Raw genomic sequence first — 20,542 nt, 5'->3', positions numbered from 1 at the left:
TCAATGAATGGAAGAGCCCCATTTTGGTTTCTCTAAATGCCAACTAAATCTTCCTGGCCATACACATGTCTTTTTTAATAAAATACTTTAATACTTGTGGAACAGCAAGAAGACCAGTGTCCTCGAGTACAACAAACAAGGAAGAGATTATTAGGAATGAGCTCAGACATTCAATGAATAGGGGGTATAGAGAAGGGACCAGCTCGGACGGGTCCCGTAGCCCATTATAATGACTTAGGGTTTTACTAGGAATGAGATGGAAAGCTATGAGGATGAGTAGAAACTGAACATTAAGATTCTTAACATGATTCAGTTTCTTTAGTATACTTAGCACAACAGCCTTTAGAAACTGTTGCATCATTGCTTAGGCACACTGACTAAAAACCTAAAAAGTTTCTTTTTAATTTTTTTTAAAGATTTTATTTATTCATTTGACAGAGAAAGAGAGATAACATAAGCGGGGGGAACAGCAGAGGGAGAAGCAGACTCCTCGCCGAGCAGGGAGCCCGATGCGGGGCTCGATCCCAGGACCCCAGGACCACGACCTGAGCCGAAGGCAGAAGCTTAACCCACTGAGCCACCCAGGCGCCCCTAGAAGCCTGAAAAGTTTCTTAATATTTAGATTTTAAAAATATTTTCTGTATGTTTTTAGCTTGGGATTAATCCTCTACCACCAAAGTTGGAAATAATGTTACTTCAGTTAAGCTAATTGTACTGAGAACCGATTGGAGAAAACCTTTTGCATGCCTCTCCCACTGAGCGGCACTGTGATTCCTAATACAATAGTCTGAGTTCCTCAGTATGGAGAAAGAAGTCTGCAAAGTTAGGCAAGTCAGTTCTGCTTACCAGGACAGGATCTCCTTCATCACGTGTGGAGCAGCTTCAGGGGCTGAAAATCAGACTCATGTACAGGGTTATGGCACGCTCTAGCCGTGGGAGTCTGGGCAGCACTGACTGTTCAGTTTGTGGAGCAGAATCTGACCCAGAGTAAAGCTCTTTAGGGCAGCACATCCTGGTGAGATGTCTTCACCTTCCACAATCAGCTGTGGTCTGGGCATGCCCTTTTCAAATTCAGATATACCCATTTGCTAGCACGTCTCGGTCAGTTTGGGCTGCTATGACAAGAATACCGTAGGGTGGAGAAACTGTCATTTCTCCGAGTTCTGAAGATTGGGAAGTCCTAGATTAAAATGCCAGCAGATCCCTTTCTGGTTTGCAGGTGGCCATCTCGTGCCTTCTTGTTGTAGCTTCACGTGGCAGAGAACAGAGAGCAGAGGCAAGCCGTCTCCTATCTCTTCCTATAAGGGCACTAATCCCATTCATGAGGGTGCCACCTAATTACCTATGACCCAATTACCTCCCAAAGGCCCCATCTCCAAATACCATCACCCTGGGGACTGGGGTTTCAGCATGGGAATTTGAGGGGATACAAACATTCTGTCTATAGCACAGAGTCACCATAAAGTTACAAGAGTGCCTAACATACGAGATACAGACCCTTGAAAACGTGGATGTCCCACCTCTCCCCCTGTGCACACTGAGTAATGTTTTTAAAAACTCAGTCCTCTCCCTTTTGTCAATCTGGTCCTGCTAGTGTCCTCATAAACAAATTAATTGTCGACGCTGGAATTGCATGGCGGTGTCTGTTACAATGTGGCCATCTAGAAAAGTATCTGGAATATCCTTATTTTAAAAAGTAATTATACACACATACATAATTTTATATATGTAAAATATATTTTTTAATAGCTACAACTTATAGTTCCCCAGGGGTCAGTGGATATTAATTTGGGAAGCAACTTACTGCTTTGTCTGAATCAGTTGTTTTCAAATTATGGGACCCTAGCTGGTAAGCAGGAGACTTTAACTCCAGCATGTATACCTGGATCAAGTTCACACTTCTCAGACCTCCTGAACTCCCACCAGCCTCTTCTGCATTCTGATAATCATCTGTTACCTGGCATTATCATTTAGCCACTTCATGGTTTTTTTCTACCTCCATTTTATGCTTTTCGAGAGTAGAGTGATCAATAAACCCTAGTCCACATCTGTCCACAGAACATTCTTCCTGTCCCTCGACAAGAAGCCACTGAATCACTGTGTCCAGGCTGTTGACTGGGCCATGTTTCCTTCCCATCTTGAAAAGGTGGTGTGAGAATAAAATGAGCTGATGCAAGAGAGAGCACTGTGGGAAGTTCAGTAACTACTTACATGTGACATGATATTATTTTTATATCTCACACTAGCTCTCAGAAATATCAAGGGCATCTTATATTTATGTAGGGGAAAAAACTATGCCAGCTCAAAAAAACAGGTTAAATAATACTTTTGCTTCTATTTAAGGTAGCTGTTACTGAAAGTATACTTATGAGGTTTCTTTTCTGAAAAATGTAATTACAGATGGGATACACACCTTTACATGTGGGCTGCCACTATGGAAACATCAAGATTGTTAATTTCCTGCTCCAGCATTCTGCAAAAGTTAATGCCAAAACAAAGGTAAAGACTTTTCTTCTTTGTATCCACCATCAAAGTCATTGATTTTGTGTCCAAGGAAGTAAGAGTCATTTCTTCCATCTTCCTTCCGCAGAATGGGTACACGCCGTTACATCAAGCAGCTCAACAGGGACACACGCATATAATAAATGTCTTGCTCCAGAACAGTGCTTCCCCCAATGAACTCACTGTGGTAAGAGTGAAGGGAAGGGAAGAGGGAGGCTAAGGGAAGAGGGAGGAGATGGACCTGGATGCTGGGATCTTCTCACATTTTTCATCATGCACCAGTGTCGCCGTTTTACTTTCATTAATAGGTGTAAATGGAATGTTCAGTAGAATTCAGGCCAAAGAACAGTAGCTCTATTGTGAGCCGTCCAGAGAGATGTGATTAGTGTTTCACACTTAAAAACTACAAACCCATTACCACCTAGTAGGAAATACATATACAGAAAGAAAAACATGTTTGTTCCCTTGATGACTTAGAATGTTAAAAAGCCTCTTGGATTCCATGTGTAGCAGCCAAGTCTCTGCTGTGTGAGTGGGAACAGGTTAGGTGGGTTTTGTGCAAGGCACATCTCTAATGAACTAGTGTTTGGTGTATGACAGTGGGTGGGACCAACGACACACTCACCTTCTGTTTAGTATGGGCAAAACATGTGGAAACACACAGACACCGAGACATGGAGAATGACTTCTTAATTCCTTGTCCTCGTTTCCCTCTTGCCAGAATGGGAACACTGCCCTAGCCATTGCCCGGAGGCTTGGCTACATCTCAGTGGTCGACACCCTGAAGGTAGTGACTGAGGAAACCATGACCACGACCGTAAGTAGCAGACGCCAGACCTCGCCGCCCTGAGAGCCAGCTCTCACACCGTCGATTTTCTGGGGCTTTTGGGAGAGGAACCTACTTCCCCCCATTCACAGACTAAGCACCACACCTCCAAATGCTGTCGCCTCGTTGCTGACAGCCAGCGTGGCAGCTCTCGGTTCGGACATTGAGACACTAAACACTAAAACTACCTTTTTAAAAGTTGCATTAGTAGCTATAGAGTGTTTTGTTCCATAGATAGCTAAACGTATGCATCTGTTTGTTTTGATATAAAAACATTTTTAATGAAATGAAGGCAGAAATATTTTAACATCCACCATTGGCTATGTGAGGGAGTTGAAGATAAGATGGTTCTTTAAAATATTATGACTCACAAATAATGGATACACTGTTGTCATTATTGTAAATGCATTTTTTTACAGTGTCAAAATAAAACATTAGAGAGACGATCAGAACTGATTTTTGTTACCACTCTCACTGCTCTTCCATTCAGCTATTAGAGTTTCCACAGGAAAACCAATAGGATGTTTTGTTAAAATTACAAATAAATCTTTACCAGGAGGCCTTTTTGCGTCAGATACATTTTTACAAGCTGCAGCCTCTAGGATAAGTCATTTCTTATTAGCACCATCTGGAGCCTTTGAACTGCATCAGGATTTGGTAACTGTGGAAGCAAGGGCAGGTATTGCACCATATCAGAGGCTTGTTGGAGTTATTCCTGACTCGGTGACTCAACACACATGCCTGAGACTGGCTCCGTACAATGTAAATTTAGGACTCTGGGACACTAGGTATTATCAGCTCTGCCTCCTTTTCTCATCCGCCACCTTCCGACGTGAAGGGAGGCATAGTTAGCATCTGCAAATGGTTTGTACACACAGTGCTTCATAAAAAAAAAAAAAAAAAATGGGTTGAAGGACTCTGTAGTAACCTACTGGTTGAATTATTTGGCGGTGTAAAGGCTTTAAAAGCTAAAAAAACAAGAATAAACTTGCTGATCGCAAGAGAGAAATTATGCAGTTTGCTGAAAAGAAAGCAGTAGCTTTAATGGGCTAGGGCAATGGTTATGAACCAGGGCATGTTTCTAACGTCGAGGTATAGTTTGTATAGAGATAAATTACTACTGTATTGCTTTTATATATACCTCTTGAGTATTTCATGATTTAAAAATCCATTATTAAATTCTTGAGAAAAGAGTCTAAACAAGTAATGTTTATTAACCTTAATCTTATAGATACTCCCTTTGCTTTCTCTAGAGTGGGAAAAAAAGAGGGAGAAGGACAAGGTATTAAACAATGGTCAAGTGTCACAATCCTATAAAAGATTTGAAATCACTGCAATAAATATATAAAACTTCTTTTTCATTGTTAGAGAGTTGAAACCTATATAATCGTTCAAAATATAATTCTTGCTTATTGAATGTAAGTGATGTTCTCACCCATTGGGAAAGTTCAGGATGTTTCTTGAATATCAAAGATGCTTGAGGAGCACACCTGGCTGGCTCAGTCGGTAGAGTGTGTGACTCTTGACCTCAGGGTTATGGGGTCAAACCCCATGTGGAATGTAGAGATTCTTAAAAATATAATCTTAAAAAGATTGAGGAGAAAATAAAGACAGAGGAAGCAAAGTTATAGCTCAAGAGGGGCTTCAAGGCTCTGGTTCCAAGTGAAAGAACAAATATGGGAGTCAGGCCATATCACTCTGTCTCATCCACTGAGTTGTCTGGTAATTTCTGTAAGAGAGAGAAGATAGGACTCATGCTCACAGGAAAGATCCAGTTTGCCTAATGAAGTAAATGAGGCTTCCACCAAATGAAGTGCTCACATGGGTTGGAATAGAGTCCACTGAAGTCCCTAAGTCTTAGTCCAGCATTATGGTATTTGAGACTTTATTTCAAGCTGAGACACCACCTTGTCAGCTGTGCTTTTAGCGGTTACATGTAACCTGGCATAGATGAGAACTGGCAGATTTCAGGGTGGAGTCTGTGATCTTGGGCTCACTAACCACAGTGCAGCTTGCACGGCCCCTTGCTGGGGCCCCAATAGCCATTGACCCCATAAGCAAACATCGAGTTTTTCAAAAACCTTAAAAAGATCCATCTTCCCTCTGAGTACAATGTAGGACATGGCAATTCTGGGAAAGATGGTTGAGTTAGTGACATTACAATCATGGCAGAGTAGGAAACTGAGGACCTAGAAGCTGACATTCAAAAGATGAATTAAGCATTTAAATTGCATTGTTTAAAATATTCAGTTCCCTCATTAGCAAAGAACAGGGGACATCTATCTCTCAGATACTGGTTTCTAATACTGTTCTGTAATAAAGGGAATCAGGGCTCCTTCAAGAAATAGCTAAATCTAGATCTGGGGAAGGAAATATGCGAGATGAACCTGGAACATCTTGTAATGCCAAAAAGTAAGGAAGTGTCTCCCCACCTCAAGTAAGTAAATCAACATGCATACACACAGTTATGGGGCTGTGTCAGAAGGACACAGGAGTCAATTGAAAGAGTTCCCAGTGGCCAAAGCTGGAACAATTTAAGATAGATAGATAGATAGATAGATAGATAGATAGATAGATAGAGCAAAGTATAAAATAAATTTCCATGAGTCCATACTGATACAGATAAATGACTGAATACATGGGGAAGAAAAGGGAAATCAGGCAAAAAAATTCTAAACAATTTATGAAAATACTTCACCCTCAAGGAGGTATAGAATGTAATTCCCCGTGCTTAAGTGTGGGCTGAGTATAGTGACTTCCCTGCAAAGGAAACAGTATGGAAAGGGACATGGGGGAAATAGAATAACTTTACAGCAGAAAAACCTGACAAACACTGCCTCAGCCAGGCAACCAAGGTCAACATCAGCACTGGTAAATCCTGTTGATAGTATGGACCTTTGATAATATGTGATGAAAATAGCAATTTACCTCTGTGGTCTTCCTCCCCAAAACATGTAACCCAGTCTAATCATGAGAAAAACATGAAACAAATCCCAATTGAGGGACATTCTACAAAATTCCTGACCAGTTCACTTCTAAACTGTGAAGGGCGGGCACCTGGGTGGCTCAGTCGGTTAAGCGTCTGCCTTTGATGCAGGTCATGATCCCAGGGTCCTGGGATCGAATCCCATGTCGGCCTCCTTGCTCAGCGGGGGTCTGCTTCTCTGCCCCTCCCCTGGCTTGTGTACATTCTCTCTCTCTCTCTCCCTTTCTGGCCCAAGTAAATAAATGGAATCTATAAAGACATACATACATACATACATACATACATACATAAAATACAAACTGTGAAGGTCATTAGAGGCAAGGCAAGTCTGAGAAACTGTCACAGCCATAGGAGCCAACGGGGGCATGACAGGTAAAGATAAGGTGGTATCTTGGATGGGAACCTAGAACAGAAAAGGGACATTTGGTAAAAATTAAGGAACTCTAAATAAAATATAGACTTTAATTAATAGTAATATGTGAGTACAGATTCATTAATTATGACAAATGTACCATAGTTTTAACTACTGAGCTTTTTTTTTTTCAGTTGCCTTATTTAAGTACGTATCTTCCCTTGTACCATTAGCCTTTCATATGCTCAGAATAAGAAGACGACTTCTTTTAAGTCTAAAACATTAAGTCATTAATATTTTTAACAAGTTGTCAGTGTCCTTTGGATGGATACAAGCTTTGTAGGTAAAAAGTCATCAAAGAGCAAGTAAAAAATTCACAAGGCCTTTGCTCTGTAATATAATACACAGTTCTTTAAAATTGCATGGAGGTGAAAATGACCTTTCAAATGCATAACCTCTAAAATATTTTCTGCATGGCATAGTTGCAAAAATTGTATAATTTATGCAATCTCAATGTTTTATATTCTAGGAATTAAAGTGTACATGTAGAAGGGGAAGACAAAATTAATGGCTGACTTGGCACAAACAGTAAAGATACAATGCTTGCTGTTCATTTGGCTTATCTTCAGCCAAGACTTTTAGTGGAATGAGGTGGCAGGTTCCTCAGACCATGAAAAAGTGTAACAATGGACTAGGAGAGGCGATATCTCTCTTCTCTTTTCCTTTGAAAAGCCTCATTAGGGAGCTAAATCTTTTAAGCCAGTTTGCTTTACCATTAGAATTCTTTCACCTTATCTTTCTTCTTAGCAGTATATATGGTGAAGACCTTAATACTAAGGGAAAATTTTGATGTCGTTTTTGATGTGAGAGCTTCATGATATTCAGCACATCAGTCCCATAATAAATCAACTGATTAATTTAGAAAGAAATGAATAGTCTCATTAAAATGTTCAGTCTGCTTACACTAAAGTGACTGCTTTTTTTGTTTGTTTGTTACTAGACTGTCATAGAGAAGCACAAAATGAATGTTCCAGAAACGATGAATGAAGTTCTTGATATGTCTGATGATGAAGGTATGAAAACCACCTTTGTGTTCATAATAATTAAGGGTGACTGTGTATCTGTTTCCTGAAGAATGTTTATTGCAAAAATGTTTTTAGAAGTGTTAATGTGTTTTGTTGTCATATAAAGGGTATGCATTTTCCACACACTTACATTGTTCACTTAAATCATGCAGTTCGTAAAACCAACGCCCCTGAAATGCTCAGTGATGGTGAATATATCTCAGATGTTGAAGAAGGTATTTGTAACCTTTTACTGTAATGGAATTTAACTACCACCTTTATCTTCCATTTCTTATCTTCGAAATGTAACACTTCCTTGAGTTACTAACTCTTCACCTAACTTCCGATTATTAATTTATGTACCATTTAAAAGATGCACATGTGGTATTAGTGGTTTCTTTAAAGCCCCTCTCCTTGAATCCATTTTCCAGCTTGAAAGTACAAGTACATTAGTATCACTAATGACATGGATTACTTTCTATTTGTTTCTATTAAGCAGAAAATTGATTTTTATTGTTTATATTTGGAAATCTAGAAGAGGAAATCTGATTAATGTTTACAGCTAAAATATTTTTTAAAATAAGTAAGAGAAGGTACCTTATAGGTAAAGAGCTAAATGCTCATTGTAAGGTTTACTCTAAGCTTAGTAGTAAAAGCAGCTTTAGAACTTGAACCAATAATGAAAACTCAACCTGAACAAAATTGCTTTCAGAATATAAATTTTCAATATTGATTTCATGAAAGAGATCAAAATATAAATTCTTGTAGCTATACTTCATTTGCTTAAAAGAAACGACCTGTTTTCTGCCTTATTTAAAAAATCAATACATTTTCCCAGCTTGTGATGTATAGATATACTAATGAATGATATTTTAAAAGTTTCATTGGAAAATTAGCATTTTTATAGTGAATAAATATTGTAAAGATGGCAAATTTTGGAGTTTTGCTGGAGTAATGAAATATGTACTTATAGTAGAATTTCTAGTATATTTATGTTTTTTTCTTACACCACCTGACTCTCCCAAATGACATCCCTTTTTTGCCACCTCTCATGTATTTTTCTCACAGATCAGACTCAATGTTGTTAGTCTTTCTCTGTGCTTAGGTAATTTTCCCTACTTTAATTATTGGTTTCCCCTTTGAGTTGCACAAATTTAAATGAACATCTAAAATAGTGGGAAGCCTACATAATCCAAAGTGAGTGCCTTTAACTTTTTTGGCATCTGGTGAGTGCCTACTGGAAGTGCACTCTGGCCAGGAGAATGCATACCTAAAACGGCTAATGCCTTGGTGGTCATTTAGGAACCTGGACGGAGCTGTCTTGTTGTTTGTAAATGTTGTTTTGATAAATGTTAAAGGTTTTTACTCATTTTTCTTTCCTTTTGTCTAAATCATCAGCTATATATTTACTTGTTTTATCCCCGATTGGATGTTTGTATCATCTTTAGGACTTTAAGAATAATATGCCTTGCTGTCAGATTATATTTGAAGGCCTTCTTATGTAAAGTTTGCTGAGTAATTTCTTATGTGCAGAAGACAAAAGGAAAATGTTCTCACATAGATGTGTGCGCACACAAAACATGTCAAAAGTATATTTTCAAATGCAATTTCATGAAACATGACAATCACAGACCTAAAAATTTGCTAGTTTTGGACAGAACATCCAAAATAGTTGCAGTGATGAGAGGCCAAGTTTGAATGCAGTATATAACAGCTTTATATACATGAATAGCCAAATAATTTCCCAAAAAGGAGAAATTTTGAGTCGTTTCATTTGAAGATAATTCATCTAGCCATTTAACTAGAAATGACAGTGATTTCTTATGGATTTATCTCAGCTTGGGAGTTTGAAATTAATAAACAAATTTTAATTCTCATTTTATTCGTCTTTCTTTAAACTTTTTGGCACTTGCCTTATGGGTGTGCCCACAGGCTATAAGAATCAAATGTCTATTGGTTTCATAATGTTGTAGAATTTAATATTGGGAGGAGTTCCTAAAAGGTCACTTCAGCTGTCTATGCTAGAGTCACCTCTATAAAATCCTCTCTGAGGAGGTCTTCTGCCCAGATGCCTTAATGACAGAAATTCCCTAATTCCCAGCCTGCTTATTCCACTGTAAACAACTCTGACTTTAAAAATTCTTCATTTCACTAAGTGTCCTTCTCATTGATTCAGCCTCTGATACATGTGGCACTGTTTAACACAAAACTGCCTCTTCCATGTGACAGTCCTTCCTTCTATCTCTCGTTAGTCTGTTTTTCTCGAGGCGTGTTATCCCCCTCCCTCACCACTGTGGCTCTCTCACTCTTGTCTCCTATGAACATTGCAGGGTGTCCATTTCTACCTCAGATGGAGGTGACCAGAACTGAACGCAGTATGCCAGCTGTAGCCTGATCAAAGCAGAGGCATGCAGGGCCATTGCTTTGTCCATGGACGATATTACACATCTATTATTGAAGATTAAGACGGTTTTGAGGTTATAATAGCCACTTAATTTGACTCCTATTAATATCACTGTCAGCTAATGTTCCTAAACTGCTTACGTGAGCGCCAGTAAGCCACGTCTGCCCTGTCATGAATTTACATCGTTCTGTGCTGCATAAACTAGCATTTCTATGTTACTCCAAATCCCCCCATTTTAATTCTAAAGGGACCCCTACAATTTTAATGATAGCTTTTACTTCTGACTCATTTGCCTTATGGTCTTGCCAGTACTTTGCTACTTTAGTTGGATTCAGAGCTGCTTGTTTCGGTAAGCCCTTACAGACTGGGGTGAATGTTTGTTTCCATGTAACCACAGGGATATTGTGAGTATCTGTCTCTAAAGAACCAGTAAGAGAGCATCACACTGGTATCCTAGGGTACCGAGGAGATCAAGCAGCTTTTAAAAGCAAATACAAATGAAAAGCAATATATGCTGCCAGGTTTTCTCAAGAAAGAAAAAGAAGAATGAGTTTGAAATATGGAAAAATATAATTTGAATTCCATATTATAAAAATTGAGTAAATATTAAGGGAATGGTGCTGAGAGTAGTCTTTCTTCCTTTTCCTTTTTCTTCTTTGCTTTCTCCTTCTCTTTCTCCTCTTCTGTCCACTATGAGAATTAGCTTTCTCCTTCTCTTTCTCCTCTTCTGTCCACTATGAGAAATTTTACTAATTAGTAAAATTAGAAATTTTACACATTATAGGTAAAAAATGTTTGCATTAATTTCACACGCTAAAAAATCAAGAAAACAAATCTAGACCATGTTATGAATTAATGACCTAGGGGAACAATGGAGCCAGGTTACAGAGTAGAACGAAGGCTGAAGTATCAGCAAAGTAGAGCAATAGAAGGAAAGGTGATAAAGCAGCCTTATCTAAGCCACATATTACCTAGGTAGGGGGTAAGCAGAGCTCCGAGAGGACCAGTGTCTTAATGCCCCACTTGTCTTCTTTCCCAGAAAATATGTCGCATACATGTAAAATTAATATACGTACAAAATTAGTGCTGGTTCTAGTGCCAGTTATATCCTTAGGTTTTGCAATTCAGTTTGCAATTTAAAAGAAAGAACAGAAAAGATGAAGAAGAAGGGAGGGAAGAAAGAGAAGCAGAGAAAGAAGAGAGAGAGGAAGGAAGAAAAGAAAGAAGAAAATTGAGATTAAGGTTCAATCTGTCTTCTATTTTGAGTCCCCCTCCCAAGAGATTTTAGAGTTGGCTTTGGTTCAACGCTAACTTTAAATTATAAATTCCTATCAAGTATATTTTATAAAATTTTAAATAATGTATAAAATGTTGTTTTAGCCTGCAGAATTCTAGGTTGGGTTATAGTGACAGATTTCAAGAATGAGAAACGGAATTAAGCCATGGGAAGTAAAAACCAAAGGCAGCTCTGTGCAGTATGACTCTCCTGAACAGGTTTGGGAGGCAACTGGGTAAGACTGGGAAGAATTATTTAATTCTCAGCTACTTACAATTTTGATAGGGCTGCAAAATCTCACTCAGGATCAAATGCAAACAATGAATATTAAAAGGAAAAAAAAAGTAAGAGGCTAAGTACACATGTGGTAGGAATAATTATCAGATAGGTAGAGGTTTGAGACATAAGAAAGCAATAAAATTTCATCAGATGTTAGAATGACATGAGGCATGAGGAGAGTCGTACTCAGTCACCTTTGTGCCAAATTCAGTGCCCAGTGAACTGACTCGGCCTCATGTAGCCCATGCTGTCCACTACACTGATGAGGTAGCAAAGCCCAAATAAATGTTGAGTAGCTTGCCCAACCAGGTTAGCGGCAGAGCTGAACAGGAAGACAGATCATACAGTCTGGGTCTAGATCTTCTCTTTCATTTCTACTCTAACATGATCTGTTTTCTTATCTACAAAACCCAAGAATATATTGTTTTTTAAGCTTTAAAAAAGGGAAAGCTTGGAAAAGGAACAGATCATGGTCTTGGAAATTATCACAGGATAATAATTACCTTTCAATGACCTTGATAAGACTATGGTAGAAATAGTATACTTTCTTCTGACCATCTTGGTAACAGAAATACGCAGACCACGATGCAAATTCCAGGAAAATAAATATAAACATAATTTAGAATAGCTCTTAAGAACTCAGAGCAAGTCGTTTTAGTAAACATATCTGTGCCTTCTCAATTTGGAGAGAATAAGTAGAATTTGAATGGCACAATCTAAAACTAAAAAAAGTAGGAGAAATTACTTTGGGAGACATGAAAATGGATATCAAGAAAACCATCAGAAAGATGTCCTTTTACGACCCCTTCTCACAAATGCCTAGGACTATCCTGCTTTCCTAATCCCCTGGCATGCTAATAAATAAATCAGGCTTTTAAGTGTTTAGCTTTATAGATCTGGAAAGAAGCCTTGAAGACTAGCCTGCCCCAGGTGGTCCAAGGGGGTGGTGGTTGTTAGGCAGAAATTACTCCTCACCTGAAATGTTATCATTTTGCAAATACCTGTTCAATCATGACATCTAGCCTTTTGCCTGATAGTTCTCTGGTTACAATTGACCTTTCAAATAGACATTACATAATTGCATGCTTCTCTCAGTGATAAAGTCAAAATGAAATACCAGAAGCAGAGACCCAGAACCTAGCACAGTGCCTGGTACACAGGAGATCTTCACTATGTGTTTGGGCGGTTACATCGCAGTGGAGGGAGACTCAAGGAAAAGCGAGTTTTATGGGTTTCTGAGAACAGGAAGGATAGAGAAAATTTGCCTGTCATGTCCCTCTTCCTTCCAATAAACACCTTCGCACTGAGACAGACCTAGACTACGGATTGCATCAACAAACAGCTTTATAATGACTCTCCTAAGGTGTTTCTGTATCTCAAAGAATTTAAAGGAATTTCCAGCAAAAGAAAAAGCTCTGTGAACTGGGGCGGAGGCCTTTATTCCAGAACACAGTCCACCCTGTCTTTGGTGTCCTGTCTTTGGTTTGGGAATTGTGGAGTGATTTTGATCCACACTGTCCACCTACCCAGCACGTACCTGATGTTTCCATCTAGATTCTCAGAGACATCTAAACTCATCATGCCCTGGACACCTGCTCCAAACGGAGTCTCTTCCCAGGCTTCTCCATCCTGGTGAGCGGCTCCATCACGCAAGCCAGCCCTGAGGTTATATGTAAATCTCCCTTTTCTTATCACTCAGGCCCAGTCCAGCAGCAAGTCCTAGCAATCCTTCCAGAACCCATCTCACGTCCCTCTTCTCTGCCTCGCCACCGCCACCGCCCAAGCCAGTCCCACCCGTGGACTCCCTGCCATTCTCTTGTGGGCCCCTGCAAGAGCCTCTGCACTCTGTCCACTTCTTTCCCTGCGGACTCAGATTTCTGCACAGCATCCTCAGCAGTCTTTTACAAATATAAATTAGATCATATCGTTCCATTTCCCAGCTTAAAACCCTCTAAAGCTTATAGTTGCATTTTTTTTTTTTTTAATTCCTTCATGGTGTTGCCTATAAGCGTAGCTCATTCGCTTTCATTTGTCTGTGATATTCCATAGTCTGCCTCTACCAGAAGTAATTTATCCATGCTGCTTGGACATGGAACTGTGGCTCATTTCCAATTTGGGGCTGTTGCAGACAAAGCTGCTACAGGTCTTCTACCTGCCCCAGGTACACGGATGCATGGGTTTCCATAGGGTACGTGCCGGGGACTGTAGTCGCTGGGTTGTAGATTATGCAGAGACAACAGAACTCATCAAAACCGGGTAACACTAAACTAGGATTCTAAAATTAGATAGTGAGGCTATTAAAAAAAAAAAAAAGGGCAAGGGGAAGAAAGTCATGAAGTGACTACCATGAGGGAGAGGGGGGGAGGCTGTGATCGGAATGGGATGAGGGAGGCTTCTAAAGTGCTGATGTTCTAGTTCTTGACTGGATACTACTTATTTTGTAACAGTTTGTGAAAATGTACTTTTACGTTTTCCGTACTTATCTGCGTGGTTGCTGTATTTCCTGATAAAAGTAGCCACCCTCTCTCAGTAATGTATAGCATAAATATAAAACTAAGATAGAAACCTCCTGAGGCTTTACATCGCACTTGACATAAACGTCGGGCCCTTCCAACGGTCAGTAGTTTCTGTGTGATGTGGCCCCGGCTATCTATTTGTCGCTGTCCTCACTTCTTAACTTCATCCTAATACTCATCTCAAGGTACTGGTCATTAATTTCTGAGGGCAGCACGTTTCTTCTGTTACAGGCCAATGGTAAATATTTTCAAATTTTCACACCACGTGGTTCTCCAGCCCAACTACTCAGCCCTGCCTTTGTAACACAACGGCAGCACGAGACAAGACCTCAACACATGGACTTGGCTGTGTGACAATAATTGATTTAAGGGGCGCCTGGGTGGCTCAGTCGGTTAAGTGTCTGCCTTCGGCTCAGGTCATGATCCCAGGGTCCCAGGATCGAGCCCCACATCGGGCTCCCTGCTCGGCGGGAAGCCTACTTCGCCCTCTCCCACTCCCCCTGCTTGTGCTCTCTTTCTCTGTCAAATAAATAAATAAAATATAAAAAAAAAAAACAGCAACTTGATTTAAAAAGTCGGTGGGAGACGGATTCAGGCCACAGACTGCAGTTTGCCAATTTGTGATTAATTTTGTTCATTTTCTTTTAAAGTAGACAGTTCGCTCCATGGGAGTAGACCTGTCTTTATCCCTGTCACAACATTTAGGACATATGCAGATAGGTCCTCTTCCACAGATGAGTGTATCCACGGGCTTAAATCCACACATTTATTTGTGTCTGTCCCCTGACAAGATTCCATAGAAATGAACACTCAAAACATCATAACAAGGTACTTACCCTTTATTGAGCCCTTTCTCTGCGCCAGGCATGAATCTATATATATTTGATGCATCATGACATGTGACCTTCACAGTGATCTCTGAGTTAGAGACATCGGTATGCCCATTTTATTGATGTGGAAAATGAGTTCCAGCAAGGTTAAGGACCTTGATCAAGATTATGCAAATCAGCACAAGGGATTATACACAAATCCCTGCCCTTAACCTCTGCTCTGACATCCCTGGTGCCTGGTCATTTAGATACAGCCTCACAACAGTTAGATTATTGCAAATTTTAAATGAGATCATGTATAAAGGTTTAGCCCAGAGATCTCAGTGACTGTTAGTTATAAGTCACCTTATCTTGCTGAATTTTCTCCAAGTAGTTGAGAGAATTATTGGTACTATTATTACTCCAGTCCACATTTATTCTTCATCTAAAGCCCTAACTCGAAGTGCTGTTAGTTCTAATTTATATTAAGGAATCTGAGGCTCAACGGGTTTGAGATATTTGTCCAGGTTTACATAGTCAAGGAAACTGGCATTTGAATTAGGTTTTTCGCTCCAACTTTCTACTCAAATGAGATGCGGTAAAGAAGAATAGATAAAAGTGACAAGGAAATTCAGAAGAAGGGGAGATTACTGAAGGCCTCAGGAAGGAAGCATTTCAAGGAATAGATAGAATGTGGAGAAGCAGAAATTTGGGGGAAGGTGGAGAGAAGTGTTCCAAATTCAGAAAATGTCAGAGATGGGGCACGTGGTTGGCTCAGTTGGAAGAGCATGCGACTCTTGATCTCGCAGTCGTGAGTTTGAGCCCCACTCCCGGTGGGGTATAAAGGTACTTAATAAAACTTGAAAGAGAGAGAGAGAGAGAGACAGAAAAGCAGAGGACCCCACAGAAGAACTCAGCACACAGGAGCTGGGGAAACTGAGCACCGGCCTGAATGGGGACCCCAAGAAAAGGTAAAGGGAGGACAAGAAGTAGTTCTAGAAAATTCCGGGCACATTGGCATGTACAGAGGAAGAGGAATGCCAAAGGATATGGAGGGGGAGTGGTGAACAATAGAGGAAGAAAACCAGAAAGAAGAGTGGGTTCAAGCAAAAGCTGGGGAGAATCCCTGACAGGGTCCAATCAGCTGAGCGCAGGCGATCTGCGGATCCCTGGTCATCTCGGGAAGCCACCGCATCCATGACACCCTGGATATATAGACACAGAATAGAGCAGTTCTCATGTAGCGTGTGTTTTTTCTCCCCAAGAAGCTGTGACAGAATGAGTAGGTAAAGCAGCCGGTGGAAGAAATGGACACACAGAAGATTGTCTTAAGGGACAGCAGGGAATGCAGCATGTTTATTGATTAAGGGCAAATAAGTGGTTTTTTCATTTGCCCAAAACAAGTCCTAATGTTGAATATGTTTTTCCCCCCACCCCCCATCCTCCAGTTATTTTCCTTCCTGCCCACTTACCTGGAGAGTCTGACCTGCTTTGTGTGGAAGTGGGTCCTAATCTGACCACCCCTGACCCTTTCCCTTCACACTGGGACCCCTGCTGCAGAGAGAAGGAAGTGGAACACCAGCACTGGGCATGGATGGGGAAGGGGATGGCAGGGTAGTGCCAAGGGCCAGGAATGAGAGGGGTTGGAGAAGCAGGGAAGACGTTACAGATGGGCAGGGGTGGTCTGACCAGCTGGGCCAGAACCACAAGGAGGTTAACTGACAACAGAGCCCACCCATCTTTACCTTGTAAGCGCACATCTTTTAGGTAGAGGTAGGAAATATAAAACAAACCAACAAGCATGTGTTTGTTGCCCTGCACAAGGAAAGGCAGCTTGGGTATAACATTAGAAGGGACCAAATGCTTGCCCACAGAAGCCTGTGAGATCCTGATATTTCTGTACACCCAGGGACGGTGATCATCTTGCTGTGCACAAGCTGTCCTCACACGCCTACATAAGGAAGAGCCAAGGCTAACGAGGTCTGCATTTGGGGTTGAAGCTAGACAAAAGTAGCTAACAAAGAATATAGAAGAATTAATTTTCATGGCACTACCACCTTGAATTAAGCTACCCAATCCTCTTTCAGTGAGAAAAAACATTTTAGTGCCTGATTTCACAGGGCTAGTCTGTGGCTAGTAATTTATTCATTGTCTAGTCTTCTTTACAAGTGGCATAGATTTTAGATGAGAACAGTGTGCGTAACCTTGTACTTCTTTCTACCTGCATTCTGTCCCTAGTCTCTGGTGTTCATGTGACCAAGTCAGGGTAATCTGATTTAGATGCCTGAGGGCAATTTCTGGATTAGGGTTAAGGTGTATTGATAAGAATGGTAAGAATATGAAAAAGTTACAGCATCTGTCCCAACATTGTCTTTTTCTACCTCTTCACAGGAAGGACACTGAAATCGTTTTCCTTTCTGGGATGAGTTTGTTTATTAACCCAACCAAGATCACAGGGGACATTTTTCATTGCTACATCTGGAAGAGTTCCAAGCCTGAGTCATGCATGCTTATTTAGAAACTATATCTAGCCTGGATTAAGGAGCAGTTTAAAAACTGTGATCCAGTTTTTTAAAAAGAAGCACATCTAGCCACAAAGACTAGAATAAATGTTTGAGAGTAAAGAATCAAATGGACTTTGTTTGCTCTTAAAAACAAAACAAAACAAAACAAAACAAAAACCCTAGCCTGAGCAGAAGGCGGCCTTTGTTCTATGGGAGAACAGCAGCTTGCTTGCGTTGCTTACGAGATGTGCAAACTTTGCCAGTCAAGCCTTATTCCTTTTGGCCACCAAGGAGGGCTGGCTCTTAGAAGCACCTAGAGCGAAGGGGTGGGGAGGCAGAGCATGGCACATGGCCTCCCCCAAGAGGTGCATGCAACCCTTAATGACACATACTTCCTTAGCCTTCTTAAGATGACCTATCTCACCCATGGCTCATCTCTTTCCTCAACTTACCCTGTTCTCATTGAGAAGGAAAGCAAGAAACATTACATTCCAGAATGTAGTTAGCAAACTGTTTTGAAAGAATCACCACCACTGGCAGAAGGTGCTGGAAAACAAAAGGTTCCCGTGAAGGGCCCGCATCTACTCCTTCCTGGCTGAGGGAGCTCGCTTCCTTCTTCACCTGGCTGGGCGGGCGGGGGGTGGTGCAGGCAGCCTCGCCCTGAGCCTCCACCCTCCCAGAAGGCTGAGCTGGGCCTCCAGCCCAGCACCGAAGAGCCTGTGCTACACGCATGACCTCATGAACTAGATGGTGCAATTCCATCAGCCGCACATCACCTCCCCCTTTTATCAGTCTCTCAGACAGTCACAGGAAACCTTGCTTAACCTGAGCGCTTACTCCAAACTGCAGTACGTGCAGATCTGGAATCTAAGGAACTTACCATTGTTATTTGTGCAACTCTAGGGTAGAATTGGACCCTTAGAACAGAAGTCTGAGCGTGTCGGGCTCCTAACATGACCATGCTCCCTCTTCCATCCAGTCCCCGCTCCCTCGCTTTTCTGAGAGTCAGAGTAGCAGGGGATGGAGGGAAAAGACTCATGAGCAAATACTGTCGTGTGGATTCTCTAGGCTGAAAATGTATTATCTAAACACTAGTGGGGATAGACATCTTTTGACGAATGCTTTGAATTGATGGAAAATGTTTTCTCTTCAGAGTTATCTGTATTTTTATGTCCCTTATTTGAACCTTCAAAAAATAAAATATGCTGAGTCTTTTTTGTCTCATCTCTAAACGGGTTAATTATACCACATGGAGCTGCTGAGAAGATGAAAAGATACAACACACCAAAGCATTTAGAACAGTGACCAGCACAGAGTTGGTGCTCAATAAACGGCAGCCCCTCCCCCCTTTTTTTTTTATCAGACAGAGGCAACTATCAGTGAATCCTGCTTCTGCTATAGATTAGAATTGTGGTGCGAGAACATGAGAGGAGAGGGAGAGCTTTGAGGGTTTAGGTCTTCAGTGATTGTGTATGTGTGTGTGTGTGTGTGTGTGTGTGTGCATACTATATACGTATATACATATATATGTATGGGTCAAACGAAATGAGTGCATTTTCACCCACTGATGGACATATGTTGCTAGTCACTTGGATGGCAATTGTTATACTATAATCCAACTTCAGAGACCCTACAAACATGGCCCAACATGGCCCTCACTTCCCACAACTCAGTTGCCTATCACTTTAATAAAGCTGGCTGCTTGCTGTTCTCAGAACATTCCCCCTCTTTCCCTCTCGTGCCACGTCCTGTGGCTGGGGACGGCCTACTTCCCACTTCCACTCCTCTCGGCCTGTCTTTACTCACGCACCTCCGTTCAACATCTGCCCCACCTCCTCAATCAAAGGTGATGCCCTCTTCCTGGGAGCTCTTGGATATGTCTGTGATTACTCTTGCACATCCTCTGGCACGGGTGTGGTGGCGAAGAGCTTGGGCTATCCCAGACTCTACCGCCTTCTAGACATGTGATCTTTAAACAATAACTGCACCTCTCTGAATCTGTGTCTTCATCTAGAAAAGGGAAATGAGAGTACCTGCTTCGTGGGGTTGAAGAGTAAACGAGACGTGCATATAAAGTGCCCAGCACAGTGTCTCACACATGCAAAGCACTAAGTCAATCATAACCAGCAGGAGACGTAGTACAGTATTTCTATTATTGTTTGTGTCCCGGTCTTTATTGGAGACAAAATGCCTCAAAGGCCATAGTTGGCTTTATTCGTAACAGAGTCTAGACCAGTGCCCTCCTGTCTCACTGCTCAAAGTGTGGTTTGCAGTCCCCTGGGAGCTCGTTCCACACGCAGAATCTTGGGGCCAGCCTCAGACCTGTGGAGTCAGTGTCTGCAGTTTAACAAGGTTCTCAGATGATGCAAATGTATGCCTGGAAATTTAGAAATACTACACTCCATTCACTGAATTCCGTTGCTGAAGCAATTTTAATTACTCTTGTAATTCCCAGCAGGAAAATAGATACTTAATTCTCTCAAATCAATACTGCCATTAGATAACTGTCACTTATGTGTAAGGATCCCTTAAACCAGTGCTTATCACAGTGTGTGGTTCTTGGACCCGGAGCATCAGATTCCCTTGGGAACTTGTAGAAATACAAATTTTCAGGGGGTTCTAATGCATCCTACAGATTGAGAACCACCACTTTAGAACACTGGGGAGCTATTAGAAGTGTCACATAAATAATGTGCATCTCCTTCTTCCTGCCTTGTGATTTTATCCCTCCCGTTCCATCTCTTTTTTTCAAGATTGATTGATTGATTGATTGATTGATTTGACAGAGAGAGACATAGCGAGAGAGGGAACACAAGCAGAAGGAGAAGCAGGCCTCCCGCCGAGCAGGGAGCCCAATGCGGGGCTCGATGCGGGGCTCGATGCGGGGCTCAATGCGGGGCTCAATGCGGGGCTCGATCCCAGGACCCTGGGATCATGACCTGAGCCAAAGGCAGACGCTTAACGACTGAGCCACCCAGGCGCCCCCTTCCTGTTTCATCTCTTAAATAGTAAGGTCACATAGCG

At 41.3% G+C, this 20,542-nt stretch overlaps 1 protein-coding gene across 31 annotated transcripts in view; it reads left to right on the top strand.

Moving 5' to 3' along the window:
• Nucleotides 1-20,542, top strand: part of ANK3 (ankyrin 3) — a 689,507-nt gene that overhangs the window by 561,016 nt on the left and 107,949 nt on the right. For 24 of the 31 annotated variants that reach the window (XM_027595995.2, XM_027596000.2, XM_027596023.2 and 21 more), the window contains 5 exons: nucleotides 2,401-2,499; nucleotides 2,591-2,689; nucleotides 3,224-3,319; nucleotides 7,667-7,739; nucleotides 7,904-7,966. In XM_027595995.2, coding sequence (XP_027451796.2) covers nucleotides 2,401-2,499; nucleotides 2,591-2,689; nucleotides 3,224-3,319; nucleotides 7,667-7,739; nucleotides 7,904-7,966 — 430 coding nt within the window. The remainder of the gene's footprint in view (nucleotides 1-2,400; nucleotides 2,500-2,590; nucleotides 2,690-3,223; nucleotides 3,320-7,666; nucleotides 7,740-7,903; nucleotides 7,967-20,542) is intronic. The other 7 variants (XM_027596018.2, XM_027596015.2, XM_027596014.2 and 4 more) reach the window with 1 other exon arrangement.

The sequence above is a fragment of the Zalophus californianus genome, chromosome 15, assembly GCF_009762305.2.
Source record: "Zalophus californianus isolate mZalCal1 chromosome 15, mZalCal1.pri.v2, whole genome shotgun sequence".
NCBI classification, from domain to species: Eukaryota; Metazoa; Chordata; class Mammalia; order Carnivora; family Otariidae; genus Zalophus; species Zalophus californianus.
Note: the sequence above shows the minus strand (reverse complement) of the source record. Positions and strands in the feature narration are given on the sequence as shown.